The 18,134-nt window shown below is 44.9% G+C and overlaps 1 protein-coding gene across 1 annotated transcript; it reads right to left on the bottom strand.

Moving 5' to 3' along the window:
• Positions 1 to 4,704: 4,704 nt before the first annotated feature.
• On the bottom strand, positions 4,705 to 15,998 carry GABARAPL1 (GABA type A receptor associated protein like 1). Its single transcript, XM_054040697.1, has 4 exons — positions 15,658 to 15,998; positions 11,338 to 11,416; positions 9,509 to 9,627; positions 4,705 to 7,131 (listed from the first exon to the last, which is right to left on the bottom strand). Exons 1-4 carry the CDS (start codon positions 15,745 to 15,747, stop codon positions 7,066 to 7,068), a joined length of 354 nt encoding a protein of 117 aa, XP_053896672.1. The 5' UTR covers positions 15,748 to 15,998; the 3' UTR covers positions 4,705 to 7,065.
• Positions 15,999 to 18,134: the final 2,136 nt, after the last annotated feature.

The raw sequence follows: 18,134 nt of genomic DNA, 5'->3' as shown, positions 1-18,134 counted from the left end.
TGAGTGGGTGTATGTCTGATGTGGTGTGTTTATTTTTTATTTCCACTCACTCCCCACAGCCCTGCATGCTGCACTGCTGGCAATGAAACCCCACTTCCCCTGGGAAAGGAGGCAGGTGCTGCTGCTCCAGGCTGCTGAATGGCAACAAATCATGGAACCTTCTGTCACCTCCTCAGGGAGAGAACAGGAGGGCAGGGGAGGCAGCAATACCAAATGGAAAAGAAACCTCCCTGGGGCATGCTGGTCCCCAGAAATCCTGTTGCACATTCCTGCCCTCAGTCAAACAAACACCAGCTAGAGAAATAACCAGAGTCAGAGAGTAAATCTCCTCTCCATGCTGACCCTCTAAAATGGGTTTGTGGGTGGAAGTGGGTTGAGGGCTTGCATGGTGGGGGGAGATGACACTTTCTGATTCTCTTCCGAACTGCCTTGGAAAGTTCTCCAGTTCAACCACTCACAATGCCTCTCACCTGCCTGACCATTCTCTTTGTGGTCCCTTGGGCATATACACCTTCCTAGCGCAACTGGCAGCAGGAGATGGAGGGTATGTCTGAGGGGATCAATCAAGGAAGGCTTCCAGCAGCAGGGAAAAGGACTGCAAGGGGGAATGCACAACGATTTGGTGGATGCCCTGGCAGCCAGGAGACAGGTTGCATGGGGAGATTATGTGCTGTGATGACAGTGGGGAGAATGGGGATGAGGCAAGATCTCTTGTGTACTAAAGGTGGGAAACACAGCCAGGCTAGTGAGGAACTGATCTGCATGCCCTTGCCCCAGTCACATATTACAAAAGTTACACGTGTCAGGTCACAGAGATCCATCTTCACTGCCTTAGTCTTCACTAAGACTGGCTCTTGTCCCATGGAGCCAAGCAATATCAGAGGAGAGCAGGGGGGAGGGGTGCTCTAGTTGTGGGAAGGCAGGTTGAACATAAGAGGAGGGTATTAGTATGGGAGCACTTATCTAGGGGAGTAGGCAGGATTTCTCACCATGAGGTAATTGAGCAGCATGGGGACTGCCTGTACAGAAGGGGGCATGTTTTCCAGCTTCAGAAAAGTCATTTGAGAATGCTTGTCCAGTGGATTGTGGAGGGCTTATGGCAGAAAGGGAAGGTAGGCCAAGTAATTGCTGTATACAATTCCAGATTAGGGATGCCTATACCTTGGATAGTCATTTACACCCATGCAACGTAGGAAATTAACAGACAGCAGGTTTAAACCAAACAAAAGGAAGTAGTTCTTCACACAAGGCACAGTCAACCTGTGGAACTCATTGCCAGGGGAAGTTGTGAAGGCCAAAACAAAGGGTTTAAAAAAAAAACTAGATAAGTTCATGGAGGATAGGTCCAACAATGGCTATTAGCCAAGATGGGCAGGGATGCAACACCCTGCTCTCAGTGTCCCTAGTCTCTGTTTGCCAGAAGCTGGGAGTGGATGATAGCGGATGGATCACTTGATGATTGCCTGTTCTGTTCATTCCCTTTGAAGCACCTGGCATTCAACACTGTTGGAAGACAGGATAGTGGGCTAGATGGACCATTGGTCTGACCAAGTATGGCTGTTCTTATGTGTAAAATGCTACAAAACCAGAATGCTCCACTCATTCACATACACTGGTGGTAGCATTTTTTCATCTACTTTGCACAGCTATAAATGACCATCCAAGGTGCACATCCAAGGTGCAATGGTGGGGAGAGAACCAGGCCCCCTTTCTCCAGGGGTCATTCACCTGGAAATCGCCAGTTCTGCAAAACTTAAATGAACTTATTCCCTTAAGTATGCCTGAGTGTTTCCAGGAGCCAGATGTGCTTTGAAACTCCTGGGACAAGCAGTATTGCTAACCTCAAAGACTTAAAAAGTCATGAGTCAGGGCCGCAAGAAATCATAAGATTGTCTTAATAAACATGAGATTTTTAAAAAAATAATAAATATTTGCCTTCTGGTTTCAGAGCATTTATAATGTGCAGTCACTTCATATTTTCAAGCTTTTCTTTGAAGTCGTGAGGGCTAGAAACTTACCTTTTTCAGTGAAATCTGCAACTCTTATGAAATAACAGGACTCCACACGCTTTAAGGAAAACATCAAATATCATGAGACTTGGGATGAAATCACAAGAGTTGGCAACATAAGGAAAGATGCTGCAATCCCATGATCCCTCACACTCACTCATGCTTTACCTGTGTCAGTCCTGCAGGTGTCTCCCCATCAGAGAGAAACCCATCCTAGTTTGTGATTTATCCAGGGACGAAAGACTATTATAGTCCCACCACAACCTGAATGCATGGGAGATTTACACCTGATGCACCCTTTCAGGAGTCAGAACCTTTTATTGTTCTCAGTACACAAAATGTGTAATTTTTTTTAAAGTGTATTTAAACTAGAATCCTGTCAGTTTCCTTAACATAGTTGGGAAGCTGCAGTGTTGACAGAATTCCATTCACAATGGGACCAGGTGGGGAGGTAGCAGCCATCAGCCCTGACACAATTTTAATTTCCCCTGGCTCCACGTTGGCCTTTCCTCACTAGCCCAACTCTTTGTCTGTTTGAAATGAAGCATTGACCCCATGAGAAAAGGGTCCCAGGTGCAGATATATGAGCCAAGGCAGCTTGTTAATTATCCAACCTCCCTTAACCAGAAGGGTCCTCAGCTTCCTTTGGGTCTTTCTCTCTCCAAACCAATTTCAATAAATCTATTGGCATGACATGGTAGACAAGTGTTCCCAAAGTTAGTAAGTCCAGTATCCATGCACAGGATGAGATTTTACATATTTATGAAGCAAATCATGTTTCTCAAAGGTGTCCATTTTGCATTTTTCTTTCTTTCTGTCTATCTGTCTGGATACATCTATGCTATGGCCTTGACCAGACTGCACTAATGCAAAGAGAAAGTGGGACAGGGACAGACACACAAACATCACCGACACATGGTTATGTTGCAAATAAGATGCCGGGTGGACCACAACACCCCTTCCCCTTTTCTGTTTTAACCATGTCAGAGGAGAATGTTGCAAACTGTTTAGAAAAATACAGGTGTGCTTGTAGACAAAATGTGGGTCAATAACAACAGCTTTGCCAGTGAATCCAGTTACCACACAGTTCAGAACTGCACTGTTGAGAACATGAGTCCAGCTAACAGAGTCAGCAGAACCTAAGCCTGTTTTAATTGTCCCTGAACCTACTGTAGCTTGTCTATGTCCGGAGTCATGATCAAATTCCATTTATAACACAGGATGGAATTGTGTTTTAATCATGATAGGGGACACTAGCATAGCAACCATTGTGTTATAGATGGGCCCTTTGCTTACATTATAGAAGAAGGAGAATTATTTCCAGTCTCAAAAGACATCAGGACAAAGAGTAAAAGCTTAACGTTGGTCTGTGTTTCCACTCTGAAAACAACATAAAATTGGCCCCTTCTTACACAGCAGCCCAGTTGCCTGTGTGTATCAGTCACAGCTGCAGACCTTAGTGACCAAAACTTTTTACTCTATTCCCATTGACCCTGTAGAGTCAGCACAGCTCAGAGGCAAGACCCTGATCCTCAGAGGTATTTAGGTGCCTAATTCCTATTGAAATCATGGGAGTTAGGCACCTAAATACCCCTGACGATCTGGGGCCAAGAGCTTATTCCTTCCTGTGCATCACCAACCCAATTTTTACTAAGTTCCTATCAGTTATATCTGTGCAAACCCACTGCTGATTGTGGGGATGCACAGGTGTCACCAAGACCCTAGTTTGGCAGGGAGAGTCTGTATTAGTGGTGATGTTCAAAATAGAAACAGCCCAGTTTCATTTTCAGATCCCAGGCTGAGTGTGCAGGGCCAGCAGCTAAAACATAACCTTTTTACTTGTGAACTCATAGAATCATAGAAGATTGGGGTTGAAAGAGACCTCAGGAGGTCATCTAGTCCAACCCCCTGCTCAAAGCAGGACCAACCCCAACTAAATCATCCCAGCCCCCCCAAGCCAGGCCTTAAAATCCTCTAACAATGGAGATTCCACCACCTCCCTAGATAATCCATTCCAGTGCTTCACCACCCTCCACTGAGCATGTTTGATCCAGTTATTGAGCGATAATGAACAAGGAGCCCCACAATCCCATTGCCTTACAACCTTCCATTGGGCCTCCTCCCTTCCTGGCTCACCACTACTCCATACACTTGGCAGGCAGGGAAGAAGAGAGGCCCTGGCCTACCACCACAGCAGGTCCATATTTGACTGGCAAGGCAAAGAGTGGGCCCTAGCCCACCACTGTCTCTACCATTCTTTGGGAAGGCTGAAGCCTCCGACTCAGCCTACCACAAATCCCAGTCTGTGGTGTATTTGCAGAGAGCTCCCCTGCTTGTTGCTGCTTGATTTGCTTACTACACTTCAAGTAGTAGGGAATGGCCCAGCACATACCACTCTACAAACTCCTCACACACCGCTTAGGTCCTTTAATGAGTCATAGTTATGCCACAGTGAACAACTAGGTGAGGAGACAGATATAAATATGATATGTATCATTCAGAGGGGATGGGATACACTCACTCACTCTCTCTCTCACACACACACACAACACGTGAAGGGAACTCTGGTGTGTTATGAGAGCGAAGTAATGAGCAGCTCTGATATATCCTGTCCAATGGGAGGCAGTGCCATTTTCAGTGACAAACAAAAGTATTACAGCCAACTGCATTTAATATCCAGCCTAGAGCAAGCCTCGGATTTTCAAATGTGTCTTTATTGATCGGTTGATTAAGCCCATACAATATGAACTTTATTTTACAAGAACCTGCAGCTGGTTAGAATAACCGACACAGAAAAAAAATGATCATCATTGCCTTTTACAATATTGGACTAGAGCGAAAACAGAGGTAAATGCCACAATCCAGTTAAAATAACCTAAAACTAACCCAAACATAAAACCCCACATGTAACAAATGGCCAGAATTATTCCCACAAACATCACGGTGCTAGGGGGAGGTATGGACACAAAATCAAACACCCCAGGTTGCAGCTGTCTCCCCCTGGGCATGCACGAGCGAGAGCATGCGTGAGTGAGAGAGAACACACGTGTAGAGGTAAGTGTGTGAGCAAGCACAAGACTGGGGGGAGAGAAGTGCAATGGCTGCCGCTGCCCCCAGCATGCCTTCACCCAAAGGGATTTTCTAACCTTCAGAACATTCAGAGCTTGTGAAATGAAAGGCCAACATGGATTTCCCCCCAAAGGATAAGGAAATCCCCAATAAGTAAAGAGGAGTGGAGGGAAGAGGGCAGAGGGAGAATTATGTCATGACATCCTAGGCAACACCCAAATGATCTATAATGGTATTTTGAGCGTGAGATCATCCCAGGAGGACTATCCCAGGAGGCGTGCAACAGAAAAGCAAACCTGAATTCAGGATGCAAATAGGGAACGCTTATCTATATGTTTCGCCTCTTGTTCCCCTTTCTAAAGCAATGCATCTCTGTCCTCACTGCAGTACGTCCTGCCAATGCCCCTCAATCCTGTCCTGCAGCCCGCCCTGCTTTTCCAGTCCTGGGCTTCCCACACCACTCTGCCAATGTCCCTCAAGCTTGATCCACAACAGCTCTTCTATTCCTATGCATTTTTGTGGAACAACAGTTCAAAAAGTTGGACAGAGAAATCATAGGACAAATTTCACACGCGTCACCAGAGGTTAGCTGCTTGTCTATTTCTCTGCTCCGGTGCAGTGCTAACCCAGATTTTTCACTCCCCATTGTCACCTCCCCAAGAAAATATAGGGAGTTGGAGTAGAATCATCTTATGAAAATAGAGAGTTTATCAGATGGCCCCCCCTTCATCTGGGGTCCATCTGTTCTTCCCCTCCTCGTCTTCTCCCCACCTCTAGGTCCCTCTTTCCAACCCCCATCAATGGAGGAATGTTTACAGTAATTAAATTATTTTATTATTACTCAAATTCCAACATAAAGCTTCCCCAAAATTCAACTCCTTCCCTAGCTCCTGATTTAACTGATGGCAGTTCTAAGAATGTCCACTGTTTGTGCAACTCAAAAGGCACTGCTTTGGCCTCACAGCTTAAGTCCTGCATGGAATGGGATCTCGCAGTACCTTTATAAGGACAACACTGGCTCAGAAAAAAATACATATATCTAAAGTACCTGTCCTGATGATGTTCAAACTACCCTCCCCCCAGGTAAATACCACTACTTGGCCACAGTGGGGCAGTATTGCCCAACACCAGGAACCCAGGTCAGACTGTGTGCAGGGCCATGAAATACTTTGCTCTTAAAGGGCATGCAAGATGTATAAATGAGACATGGAGGGGAAGACTAAATCCAAAGGGTTTATGTACCAGGTGGGCTGCAGTGGAAGGGGCAGAAGAAGTTGTTTTCAACGTATTTGGTCCAGCACCTGAATGAAGTTTAAAAAAAAAAAAAAAACAATCTCATCTTCCTCATCTCAGCCTGGGTAATTCCCAACCCCTGGTGAAGGAAAGGTTAACAGAGAAGTAGGGGAACTATTCGTGGGCACCAACTAGAATGAGGATGCCCAGCATAGGGACTTCACATGGGCACACAAAACAGCAAAACACGTGGCACACTTGAATGCCCATGCTAGATGGTGAAGGTAAGCATGAGAGGGACAGTACAATATACTCACTCCCACATCCAGAGAATGTGCACACACCTTACTGTCACCCAGCAACCCTTCCCTACCTCCCCCACTGCTACCTGGAAGGTGTGCGAGTCTGGCTTGCTTACCAAGGCCCTGTTACTAGCTAACAGAATTCCCACACATGGAAAGGGGCAGAATGCTACAAGGGGAACCTCCCAGTCACACAGCTCAGAACCTTCTGTCACCCAGTCAGATCACTCAATCGAGCCACGTCTCCTCCCTCCTCCCCCCACCCCGCTGTAAAAGTAACAATAATAGTAATAATAATAATAATAATAATCAGATGTGTGAAAATGATGGCATTGTGTATGTAGTTCTTTTCCAGTTCTCTCGCCTCAATCTTCCTCCTCTCAGACGTGGATCCCCCCTCCCCCCCACCGTTCCGGTCAGTCCGTTATGCCTATGCGCCCGGAGACCAGCGCTCACTTGCCGTAGACACTCTCATCGCTGTAGGCCACATAGAGAAAATAGTCCTCCTCATGGTTATCCTGGGAGTGGGAGGGGAGAAAGGAAGAGAGATGAGACACACTCACCATCTGGGAACATCCCCAACCAGGGTCCATTGTAACAGCAAAAGGAAAGAGCATTTTTTTGTCACGGTCTCTCTCTCTCTCTCTCCCCCAGGGCCTTATTTCCTTCCTCCACAGAGCACTCTGGACATGGCTGAGTACAGAACAGCAAGGTTTCTTTGTGGACGTTTCTGGTCCACACAGAGAAATGGTTTTGCCCCAAATGCTTGTGAAATAATAGAAATGGATCCTTCCATTTGCATGCCATTGAGAGGTTGTGGGACGGGAGTTGGAGGAATGTGGCACTAGATCTACACTGGAAAAGAAACAAAACAAACCTCGCAGCAGTGAACCTCAGAATCAACGGATTCAGGGTTGCAGGGCTTGTACTCCAGGGCTAAAAATAGCAGAGTAGGCATTCCCGCTCTGGCTGGAGGCTGGGCTCTGAGATCCACTCCCTGGCAGCAGGTTTCAGAGCCCGGGCTCCAGCCTGAGCCCAAATGTCTACACTGCAAATGTATAGCCCCGCAGCCTCAGCCCCATGGGCCCGAGTCAGTTGACCCATGCTCCGAGACTCACTACTTCACTTTTTTTTTTTTATTGGAGTGTAGATGTATCCTCAGTTAGCAGCCTGGCCCTAGGTTTCAGGGTCCTGATCCTGAGAACTGCTAGGGTAGGAGACAAGCCAATGAGAGTTGCAAATCATGAAACGGCATTCAGCATCAGGCCCTTAGGTTGTGAAAAGAAAGCTGAGAGGTGTTAAATACTTAGTACCCCAGCAGTTTACAAACACTGAAAGTCACTACTGTTCAGAACACAAGGTGCATAAGCAATTGTTCTCCATGTCCTCTGATGGTAGGACAAGAAGTAATGGGCTAAGTCTGCAGACAGGGAGATTTCGGTTAGATATTAGGAAAACTTTCTAACTATCAGGGTAGTTAAGCTCTGAAATAGGCTTCCAAGAGAGGCTGTGGAATCCCCATCATTGGAGGGTTTTAAGAACAGGTTGGACAAACACCTGTCAGGGATGTTCTATATTTACGTTGCCCTTCCTCAGCGCAAGGGGTCGGATTTAGAATCATAGAAATGCAAGGCTGGAAGCTATTAACCCCATTTTACAGATAGGAAAGCTGAGGCATAGCGAGATTAAGGGATCGGCCTAAATTCACACACAAAGCCTGCAGCTAAGCCAGGGATAGACCCCAGATTTCTCCAGCCTCAATGCTCAGCTCTAACCACTAGACCTACCTTCTTCTTAGGGGTCTAGTTTGAAAATGAGCCTTGGTGTCTTTAACTTCTATCACCTTCATTAAAAAAAAAATCCATCCAGGGTTACTGATGGATAATGATTGTACTCAGGACAGTCTGAGGAAGCCCTTTTAAAAATGCCATTATTACAGTGAAAGGAAGATTTAGGAGATTCTCCTGCTTTTGATGGAGTCACCCCATCTCAGAAAGCTGTAAGGCAGCCCTGCCAGAGATAATGTTCCTTGGGCTCATAACTTGCCCTTTGGAAAAACTTTTATTTGCATCTAGAATGGACCAGGTGGCACCAATTATCGGGTGTTCTCAAAAAGTGATCACTGGAAGATGATCCTCAGATTCCCTACGAGGGCTTCATATACAGATTTCAAATTACACATGCTGGTCCCTGCAGTGTACTATCAAACTCAGTGTATTTTTCAGCATATGAACTTATTATGTTTGTTTGCCCACTGGTGTGGTTCCTCTTCCTGGCTAAGAGAAAATGTCTTTGTTTAAACAGGAAAGCAAATGAATAGGTTCTCCAGTCACTCATCTGAGCTATGAACAAACATACCCGCTGGGAAATGGGGCTTAGCGCAGGCAAAAGCCAAATGTATGTGTGGTAGCCTTATTAAATTGTTAGCAGCACATCACTGAATAGAACAGGGGAGGCCTGACTCCCAGTCCTGTGCTTTAATCACTAGACCAACATTTCCTTCCAGGATCTGTCTTGGAAGGAATGGGAGGGAGACTGCATTGTAACACAAAAATGTGGACCTGCCGGGACTCTCTGTGACTCCTAATCTAACACCCTTACATTAGCAAAGGAAAATAAATTAAGCATTAAATTAATTATTAAAATTCCTGTTTCCTCTGCCAAATTCCCCATGCCCCTTGGTCTAACCATAGAATGCAACATTCCAAAGAGGGCTGATGGAATTCAAGCTAGAGTGGAGAGTTCCATTCAAGGAGGAGCTAATGTCAAGCAGGAATCATCAGGCATGCAGTGCTTAGCTCTACTGAGTGAGGAGTTCTCATATGTAAAATTATTCTAGGGTATGAGTTGTTCAAGCCACTACAGCAATATAACAAGGAGATGGGCTGGGCTTACCTCATACAGCTGACCCATAGTAGCACTGGTGGGAGGGATGGTGTTATTGACAAAGAAGAATAGGGCATCCTCCGGCCTCAAGTGGATCCGCTTTCGGATTAAGAAGTAGAACTGGCCAACTGAAGAGGGACAGGAAGGGAAGGGAAACAGTGGAAGATGGAACGTGATTGATACAGAGATCACAGAGCAAAAGTCAAGAGAATGCTTGATACACACAAAGTCAATGTCCAGTTGCATTTGCAGATCTCCTGGTCTTCTGGCCCTAAACCCCAGTTCTATCAGCTACCCTCAATGCTGCCCTGCAGCCTTTGCTATTCTAGTCCTGCACCCCTCAGTTCTGTCCCACGACCCCCCAGCTATTCCAGTCCCAGACATCTCTTAAGATAAGGTGATCACACAAGAAGAAACCCTAAAAAATGATATGGTATTAACAAGAATGACAAGTTCATTCTAGAGATTGGCCCTCCAATGCAAAGTTCAGATCTACACCTGACTTTCCCAAAGTTCATGGTCATTTGAGTTTGGGATTTTGGTTCAACCTTTTAAAGACACAAAGGTCTGAAATAAAATCTGGATCCAGGCTGAAACTCTGACCCTCCCCACCAAAATACAAATGCGTTGGGACCTGGGATTTGATTTTGGGCTAAGTCACTCTCAGTTTCACTGTAAGAAGAGATCACAAGTGTTATGTAAAGACTAGGAAAAAATGGGCAATGCTGGAAAGAAAACAGGAACTTAAGGGTCACCACCTACCACCCAGTCCAATGTCCCATCACCTGCCTACCAGAGCTGGCCAATGTCCTGATTATACCAGTATCTCATTTTCTACCATATGGATTCAGACCACTGGACACTCTAGTCCCATATCGAGTCTCTCTGACAGCACCTTCACTTCATTCTAGCATGCAGTGCTTTAGTGAAGGGAGACACAAGGATTTCTAACCAGCATATGATCAGCTGACACTTTAAATCCTGAAGCTTGTAGGCCCTTGTAAATTTTACTTTAGCGATTGTCACTGCAGATGCTATTCTCATAAAACACACTCTATTCTCATTCATAAAACACACTCTATCCTCACTAAGTATTCGCCTGAACCATATTCCATGGGAAAGAGTTATGCAGTTAATTATATACTACAGGAAAAATGTATTTCCTTTAATTAATTTATAAATGTTTCCTTTGTTCATGTGCCAAAATAAAATCAGACTTAATCATACAGTGACAAACCCAGGGCCATTTGGAAGTGGAACTTCATGACTGTCACTGCGCTATATACTATGGCCACTTAGAATTTCACGATGGGAGTATTTAGCGAATTCACATCCTCCTGCTCTAAAGATGTAGACTCTAACCACTTGAGCTAAAGGGGAATGGCCACTGGCTATTAGCTGTATTGAGGGCTACGATACACAGCTAAATCATTCTCATTATAATAAAAGGCAGTGGTGACACAAGTACCTAGGTCATTAGAATACAGTATAATAGACAGAGCCATTCATCAAAAGAGCTCAAAGTACTTTTCAAACACTAATTAAGCTCCACAATCCCCCTTGTGAGATAGATTTGTGCAATAAGTACAGAGAGGAAATTAAGTTAAAGAGAGGTTAAGTAGCTTGTCCAAGGTCATATGGCAAGTCCACAGCAGAATTGAAACTAGAATCCAGGAGTCCTTATTCCTAGTTTCCTAGTGCCAACCAGTATACACACTGCCGACTTGGGTTTCCCATCCTCCCAGCAAACCAGATTCTCATTATGATGAAATAAGTGCAAAGAATTCCTGGTTATTTCCTCACTGGAATGCAGAAAGAAATGGGGCAGAGTTTGTTACCTGTGAGGTCAGAAGGCACAAGGTACTTCCTCTTGTCCAGGTCAGGTACTCTTGCTTTGGGTGCCTTCTCCACAATAACCTGGAGAGGGAGAAATAGGACATGAGAATCACCAAAGAGAGCGGACCAAAAAGTATCACTGGGAAAATAAGAAGAACAGGAGTACTTGTGGCACCTTAGAGACTAACAAATCTAAGGTGCCACAAGTACTCCTGTTCTTCTTTTTGCGGATACAGACTAACACGGCTGTTACTCTGAAACTGGGAAAATAAGTGGTCCCTTTAGAGCAGCGTTTCTCAAACTGGGGTCACCACTTGTGTAGGGAAAGCCCCTGGCAGGCCGGGCTGGTTTGTTTACCTGCCCCGGCCACAGGTCCGGCCGATTGAGGCTCCCACTGGCCGCGGTTCATTGCTCCAGGCCAATGGGAGTTGCTGGAAGTGGCGTGGGCCGAGGGACTTACTGGCCGCTGCTTCCAGTGGCCCCCATTGGCCTGCAGCGGTGAACCGCGGCCAGTGGGAGCCACGATCGGTCAGACCTGCGGATGGGGCAGGTAAACAAACCAGCCCGGCCTGCCAGGGGCTTTCCCTACACAAGCGGTAACCTCAGTTTGAGAAACACGGCTTTAGAGAGATGGTTCTTACAGGCCCATGGAAATTCTCTCAAGCTCTGCTGGGGGACCAACACTCAAAAAGCCAGGGGGCTGCAGAACAGGATTGAGTGGCAGTGGCAGAGCTGTGTGGGGAGCTCAGGACTGGAATAATAGGTGTCAAAGAGTAAAGTAGAGAAGGGAGGAACAGTTGCAAGGTTGGACCACAGGAACTGCAAAATCAGATCAGACTAATGGTCCAAGTAGTTCCGTATCTTGCCTCCAACAGTAGCCATTATCACATGCTTCAGAGAAAAGCACAAGAAACCCCATAACAGAATAGCCAGCCCACACGGGAAATTTCTTCCTAACCCCAATTACTGAGAGGTTAGCTTATATTTTATATATACCGATCGAACATGAAGGTTTACATTCCTTAAAATTACTTTATCTGATCTAATGTAACTGTGGATGTTCTAATTATTCACATAAATGTCTAAACCACTTTTTAATCCTACTAAGCTCTTGGCCATCATAATATTTTGTGGTAATGAGTTCCACAGGCTAATTACCTATATATGTTGCGTAAAAGAATACAAGAGTAGTAGACATAAAGTCAAATAGACAAAGAGGTTCAGAACTATGGAAGCAATATTTACAGGTACAACTGGACAAATATTTAACCCCAAATCAACAAGTACTCAAATAGTAGAGAGAGATGTGGTGGTTTGAGCAGCTTCCATGAAAACTTAACGTTCCGTTTGAAATTTTTTGCTGAACTCGGGAAGCCATTCAAAAGTTGGATAGAAATTTCCCTGGCACTAACTGATTTCTCTGGAGAAACATGGAGGCAAGTGATTCCAGTTTTTTATTTTGAGCATGACTAGTAGAGATTGGTCACATCTTGAAACTATGTGGCCTATCATTCACCCAACACCATCTAGACTCATTTTTTAGAATGAGAGGCAGAATTTCCTGTGCTTGCCCATAGCAAGTCAGGGCAAGAAAAAACTAGGCCCAAATTTTCAAAAATGGTGTCTATTTTTGAGTACCTGATTTGCCGAAGTGCTAAACTCTCACAGCTCTAGCTGACATCAATGGGAGTTGCAGATCCCAGAAGCTCTGAACAAAATCCAGCCTGACACACACTTAATGTTGGTACATGAAATCACAGGCTGGTTTTCAAAATGTGGGTCCTAGCATCTCTGTAAGTTTGGAGACTTGACTCTTCCAAGATACTGCATATGTGTGTGGTGAGTGGGATGTGTTTGTGGGTTTGGGATAGCTTGGTGTGTGTGTGTGTAGAAAGGATATTGTAAATGTGTTGATATGGGGAGGATGTTGTGAATGGGGGATAGTTTGGGGGTCCTGTGTTGTGTATTCAGCATGTGAAGAATGGTGGTTTAGCAGTCCATCGCCTTACCCACTTGGCCACCTCGTGGTGTTGCTGGATGTAACGGTGAAGTGTGTGTTTGGGGCGGGGGGGGGGGGGGGGGGAAGAAGACTAAAGGAGTGAATGACTGTGGGGTTAGGGTTGGACTTTTCCTTCTTCCCTCCAATTTCCCAAGGCACTGACAAGGAGAACCTTGTGAAAACAGAAGTGAGATCACCTTCTTGGTATAAGAGGGTGAATCCCAGCATGATTTTTATCTTGATGGGGAAGAAAGGAGAGGTCACAAGAAGTGTGGGACTTGGGAGGAAGAAAGGATGGTACTGGGATTACTAAATCCTAGGAAGTGTTGAGATCCAATAGAGTTTAAACACAGACTACAATTTACAAGGAGATAGGAATGGAATGGGGATGTTTGGTTGATTGGCTTCAACAGCTATTCAATTTGTCCGGATAATAAATTTACCAGGTGTCCATTCTCACGGACCTGAAACCTTCACAAAATAGCCATACTCCATCCAAACTGTCCTTGGAACTTTATCTCCACCCCTCACCCTCAGCTGTGATTCTGATCCCAAACGTTTGACAATCTGTCTGCAAAAAGATGGAGAGACATTTGGTAAAGGAAAAACCAAAGGGCAAATGCACTGCAGATTATCTCCTGATTGTCACTGAGTGGTGTTTGCTGTAGTGTGGGAGGGCACCAATACGCTTGTCTCAGCTAAAATGCTTAGATGTACTGGGTGCACTGCAGAGTTAGCAGCTGAAGGGACATCATCATCAGGGATCCAGCTGTCAGGAAAGGCAGACACAGAAATGATTCAAAGAAGCTTGCCCGGTGCCTTCAGTTATCCACTACACAGCTCTGTCGATGATTTTGAGAAAGGTATTTTCCACTGTGGCCAGATGGATTTCCTCCTGCTGTTCCAGTCCTAAATCTCTGCACACAGAGTTTTTCCTTCAGTTTACCCTAACCTGCAGCATACCTTGCTATTTTAGTCCTGGCCTCCCCCCACAGATCAACCAGTGCATCTCAATCCTGACCTGCCTCACCCCTTGCTATTCCTGTTCTGGCCCCCACATAGCTCTTGCAGTACTTATTCATCATTACCCACAACACAACCTGCTACACTAGTCCTCAGACTCCAGCACAGACCCTGACCTCACTCTTGACCTGTAGCACCCTCTATTATCCCAGGCCTAAGGCTCTGCACCTCATTCCTGACTAGCAACAACACCCACCTAACTACTCCAGTCCTGTGGTCCACATACACCTCTGCCACTGCACTACCTCAATTCTGACTGGCATAAACTCTTGCAAGTTCAATCATGGGGCCTCTCCTAAGGAATAAAATGGTGCTGAATTGCAGCAAAATGTATGGCAAGGTTTTTCTTTCCCCTTGCGTCCACAGGGGATTCTAGACTATTTTGGAAGGTAGCCCCTGAAAGCGAAATCTGGGACAGACATCTCCAATGGGGATGGAAAGAAAGAACATTTTGAAAATATTTAATAAAAGGGACCGCAGAAATGTAATGAGTTTAGTCCACCATTTCCCTTTCTTAATTATTATCATAAAGACAGAAGTTTTCCATAAGCATTCCAAAGGGACTTCAGGATGAGGAAGCACAGCTAGGCTGGAAGAAAATGACCTCGTTTTCAATGTGATTTTTTTTTCCACAAAGAGATTAAATGAGAGGTCAAAAGACTGAGTGGTTGTTATCAATCTTCTCTTGTATGCAAGGACAAGAACAGAGCAAGGTTGTATTGAAAAAAACAGGCCAAAAGAAAATAAAACAAAAAATAAAATGAAAGAAAGATCTCTGATGACATCATACAGGCCCTCCAGTTTTCCATGAAGGTTATATGATTAACTCACATATTGTTTTCCACCATTTTTGTAAATAAAATGGTTAACTTCCCTCCCCACCTTGCAACAACATGCACACAGACTGTCATAAAAAAAGATTAGCAGCGTTTTTCCCTGCTAAATTGCTGCAGATCATGGAGGGAAGGGGCCAGAGAGATACACCCCATCACCTATTTACATATCAAATCAAATGGTATTGTTCTTGGTATATAACAATATAATAAATAGATACAGGTATATAAACACCGATCAGAAAATAAACAGCAAATTTCAAGCAGATCAGGACATTAAAATATACTAAATAACAATCCCAAATCCTCTTCCCCTCCCTCTCCCCCTTTAAAAAAATAAACCACAGAACATTTGATAAATCCAAGGCCACACAAATTCTTTGTAAAATACAATCAGCACTGCAAGGCAAGCCCAGGGGGCAGCAATCAGTACATTATAGGAAGACACAATGATATATTCCACTCACAGGGACCCTGTCTGGATATTTCTTTCTGATTTTCTCCCCTTCTTTTTTTCTGTATTCAAAAGGATGATCTTCTTTGTACTGGAATTTCATGTTGTTGATCTTTTTTTGGTGTCTCAAGTTTCCCCTTTTGATGCTGTTGTTTCTTATTATAAAATATATTTGTATGTATGTAAGGTGTCTTCCAAAGCCCCTGATATCAGAGATAGTGGTTCACAGCAAATTCTGAAGAGAGCTGAGGTTCTTCGGTGCTGCTCTGAATTCTCCTTATGTCAGTTTCCCAGGCTGCAGAGATACAGCTGATCATGGAATACAAACAACGATGTAGCAAATTGGGCATTGTGATGTCACAGGGAGAAGCTTCCATCATTCTAGGCAGCACCATCTCACCTGTAGAATAGGGAGGAGAGACTGCACGTTAATTAAATCGCATTTGCACACGGCTGTTAATGAAACATGAAGATATACCTGGAAATACGTGGTATCACCCGTCATTGCATCACTGAAGATACGGCCTTTCAAACTCTTTCAAGTATATTTTAAGAATTTGTCCTCCCCCCTTGCTCTGTGTCCTATGGCTTGATCCACACGTTACTGCTACGAACGGGCTTCAGGGCTAAACCACTTCGGGTACAAGGGGAGAATCGTGTGTTGCAAAACAAAACAACAATAATAAAAACAGAAACAAATTCTGTTTCTTTACAGTCTACCGGATGCCTGCCAGCATTTCTAAGTCATTAACAGGGGCATTTGGGACGGTAACTAGGAGCAGAGTAGGGGGGGCAGATCGTCAAATGGGAAATATTTGTGTGAAAAATCTAGACTGTTCTGTTCTACTCTGTCTACGCAGGTGTTTATTCCTTCCCCAAAGTGGGACAGTTTCCCAGGCCTCTCTCTCTGTTTTTGGGATGCGATCTTCTATGTTTGTGTCTGTTTCCCATGTTTGAGTGTCTTCTGACTAAAGCAAAACAAAGGGCTGAGCAAGAGCAGAAGCTGACCATGACGCATGGGGCTACAAATAATGGTGGCGGAGCGGGCTACATAGAAGCGTGATCTGCTCGCAGAGAGGCGGTGGTGTCATTTGTTCTGAACGGAGCATGACTAATGAGTGCAGGCTCGTGTGTCCATAATAACCTTTAATTTCGTAATACTGGGCTGCTTCGTCCCCTCCCCCAATGCCGCCAAGAGGCGAGCGGGCTGCGGCTCTTGTGGGAGAGAGCTCGTGATTTGGGTGAGTCACACACCTGCAAATCCGCCATCACCGCCTCTGTCAACAGAGCAGGAGAAGGGAAACAGGCGGAGAGCCCGCCCTGCGCAGTGTCCGTGGAAAGAGACAGGGGGAGGGGAATCTGTTTGCGGTTTGAGCGGAGCTGCTGTGGAAAGCAGCCGCCACCCTCCAAGTTGCGTCCCCACATCCGTCAGGGAATTCTTAGACCAAAACACTTGGCATTGGAGGAAAAATATGAGCTTTAAAGTATCAGGGGGTAGCCGTGTTAGTCTGTATCTACAAAAACAACAAGGAGTCTGGTGGCACCTTAAAGACTAACAGATTTATTTGGGCATAAGCTTTCGTGAGTAAAAACCTCACTTCTTCGGATGCATAGAGTGAAAGCTTTAAAGTGAAGCTTTATGCTGCCTCCATTGCTGCTGGGGGGAAGGGACCAACCCGAAAAATGAGTGGAGGATATTTTCAGAAATAAAAATGCCCTATTAGGTTTGTTCTCATTCATGGGATCCATAATTTATTAGTGTTTGGACAACTAGCAGTCTTTTATGACAACATTTCTCAATCCAGAAAGTCCCCCATATTTTTGAACAAATTATTAATCTGAAAATTTGTACTAAAAGAGTTGGCTATGTTACCTTGAGGACAGAGCACTTAACTGTGGCTAAGGAGACCTGGGATATGGTCCCAGTTTTACCACTAGCCTGTGTGGCCTTAGACAAGTAATTTTACCCCTCTGTTCCTCAGTTTCACTATCTGTAAAATGGGGACCATACTGATCTCCTTGGTAAAGCGCTTTGAGATCTGATGAATAGCACTAGGTAAGAGTCATGTATTATTACTTTTACTGTTCCTTATTCAGTATTTGTCATTCATTCATGTTTAAAATAGTTCAGTCATCCAGTTAGGGTGCAGAAACTGCGTAACCAATTCGGTGACCTGCTAAACAACAGAAATTGCAAATAGTTGAAGTGAACAGTTTGTAAACAAGCTGTAGGCTGGCCATTATTCATCCAGGTTATTCAGCGGACACTTATAAACAATAAAGACATTCCAAGGAAATCAGTATCAGTTCACAAGCCAGTTACTAACCAAGAGAATCTCTTAATGCAGGGGTGGCTAACCTGAGCCTGAGAAGGAGCCAGAATTTACCGATATACATTGCCAAAAAGCCATAGTAATACGTCAACACCCCCCCCCCAATCAGCTCTCCCACACCCCCAGCTCCCAGCGCCTCCCGCCCACCAGCAGCCCT

Source organism: Malaclemys terrapin, chromosome 1 (assembly GCF_027887155.1).
Source record: "Malaclemys terrapin pileata isolate rMalTer1 chromosome 1, rMalTer1.hap1, whole genome shotgun sequence".
Lineage (NCBI taxonomy): Eukaryota > Metazoa > Chordata > Testudines > Emydidae > Malaclemys > Malaclemys terrapin.
This window is presented reverse-complemented; position numbering and strand designations above follow the sequence as displayed.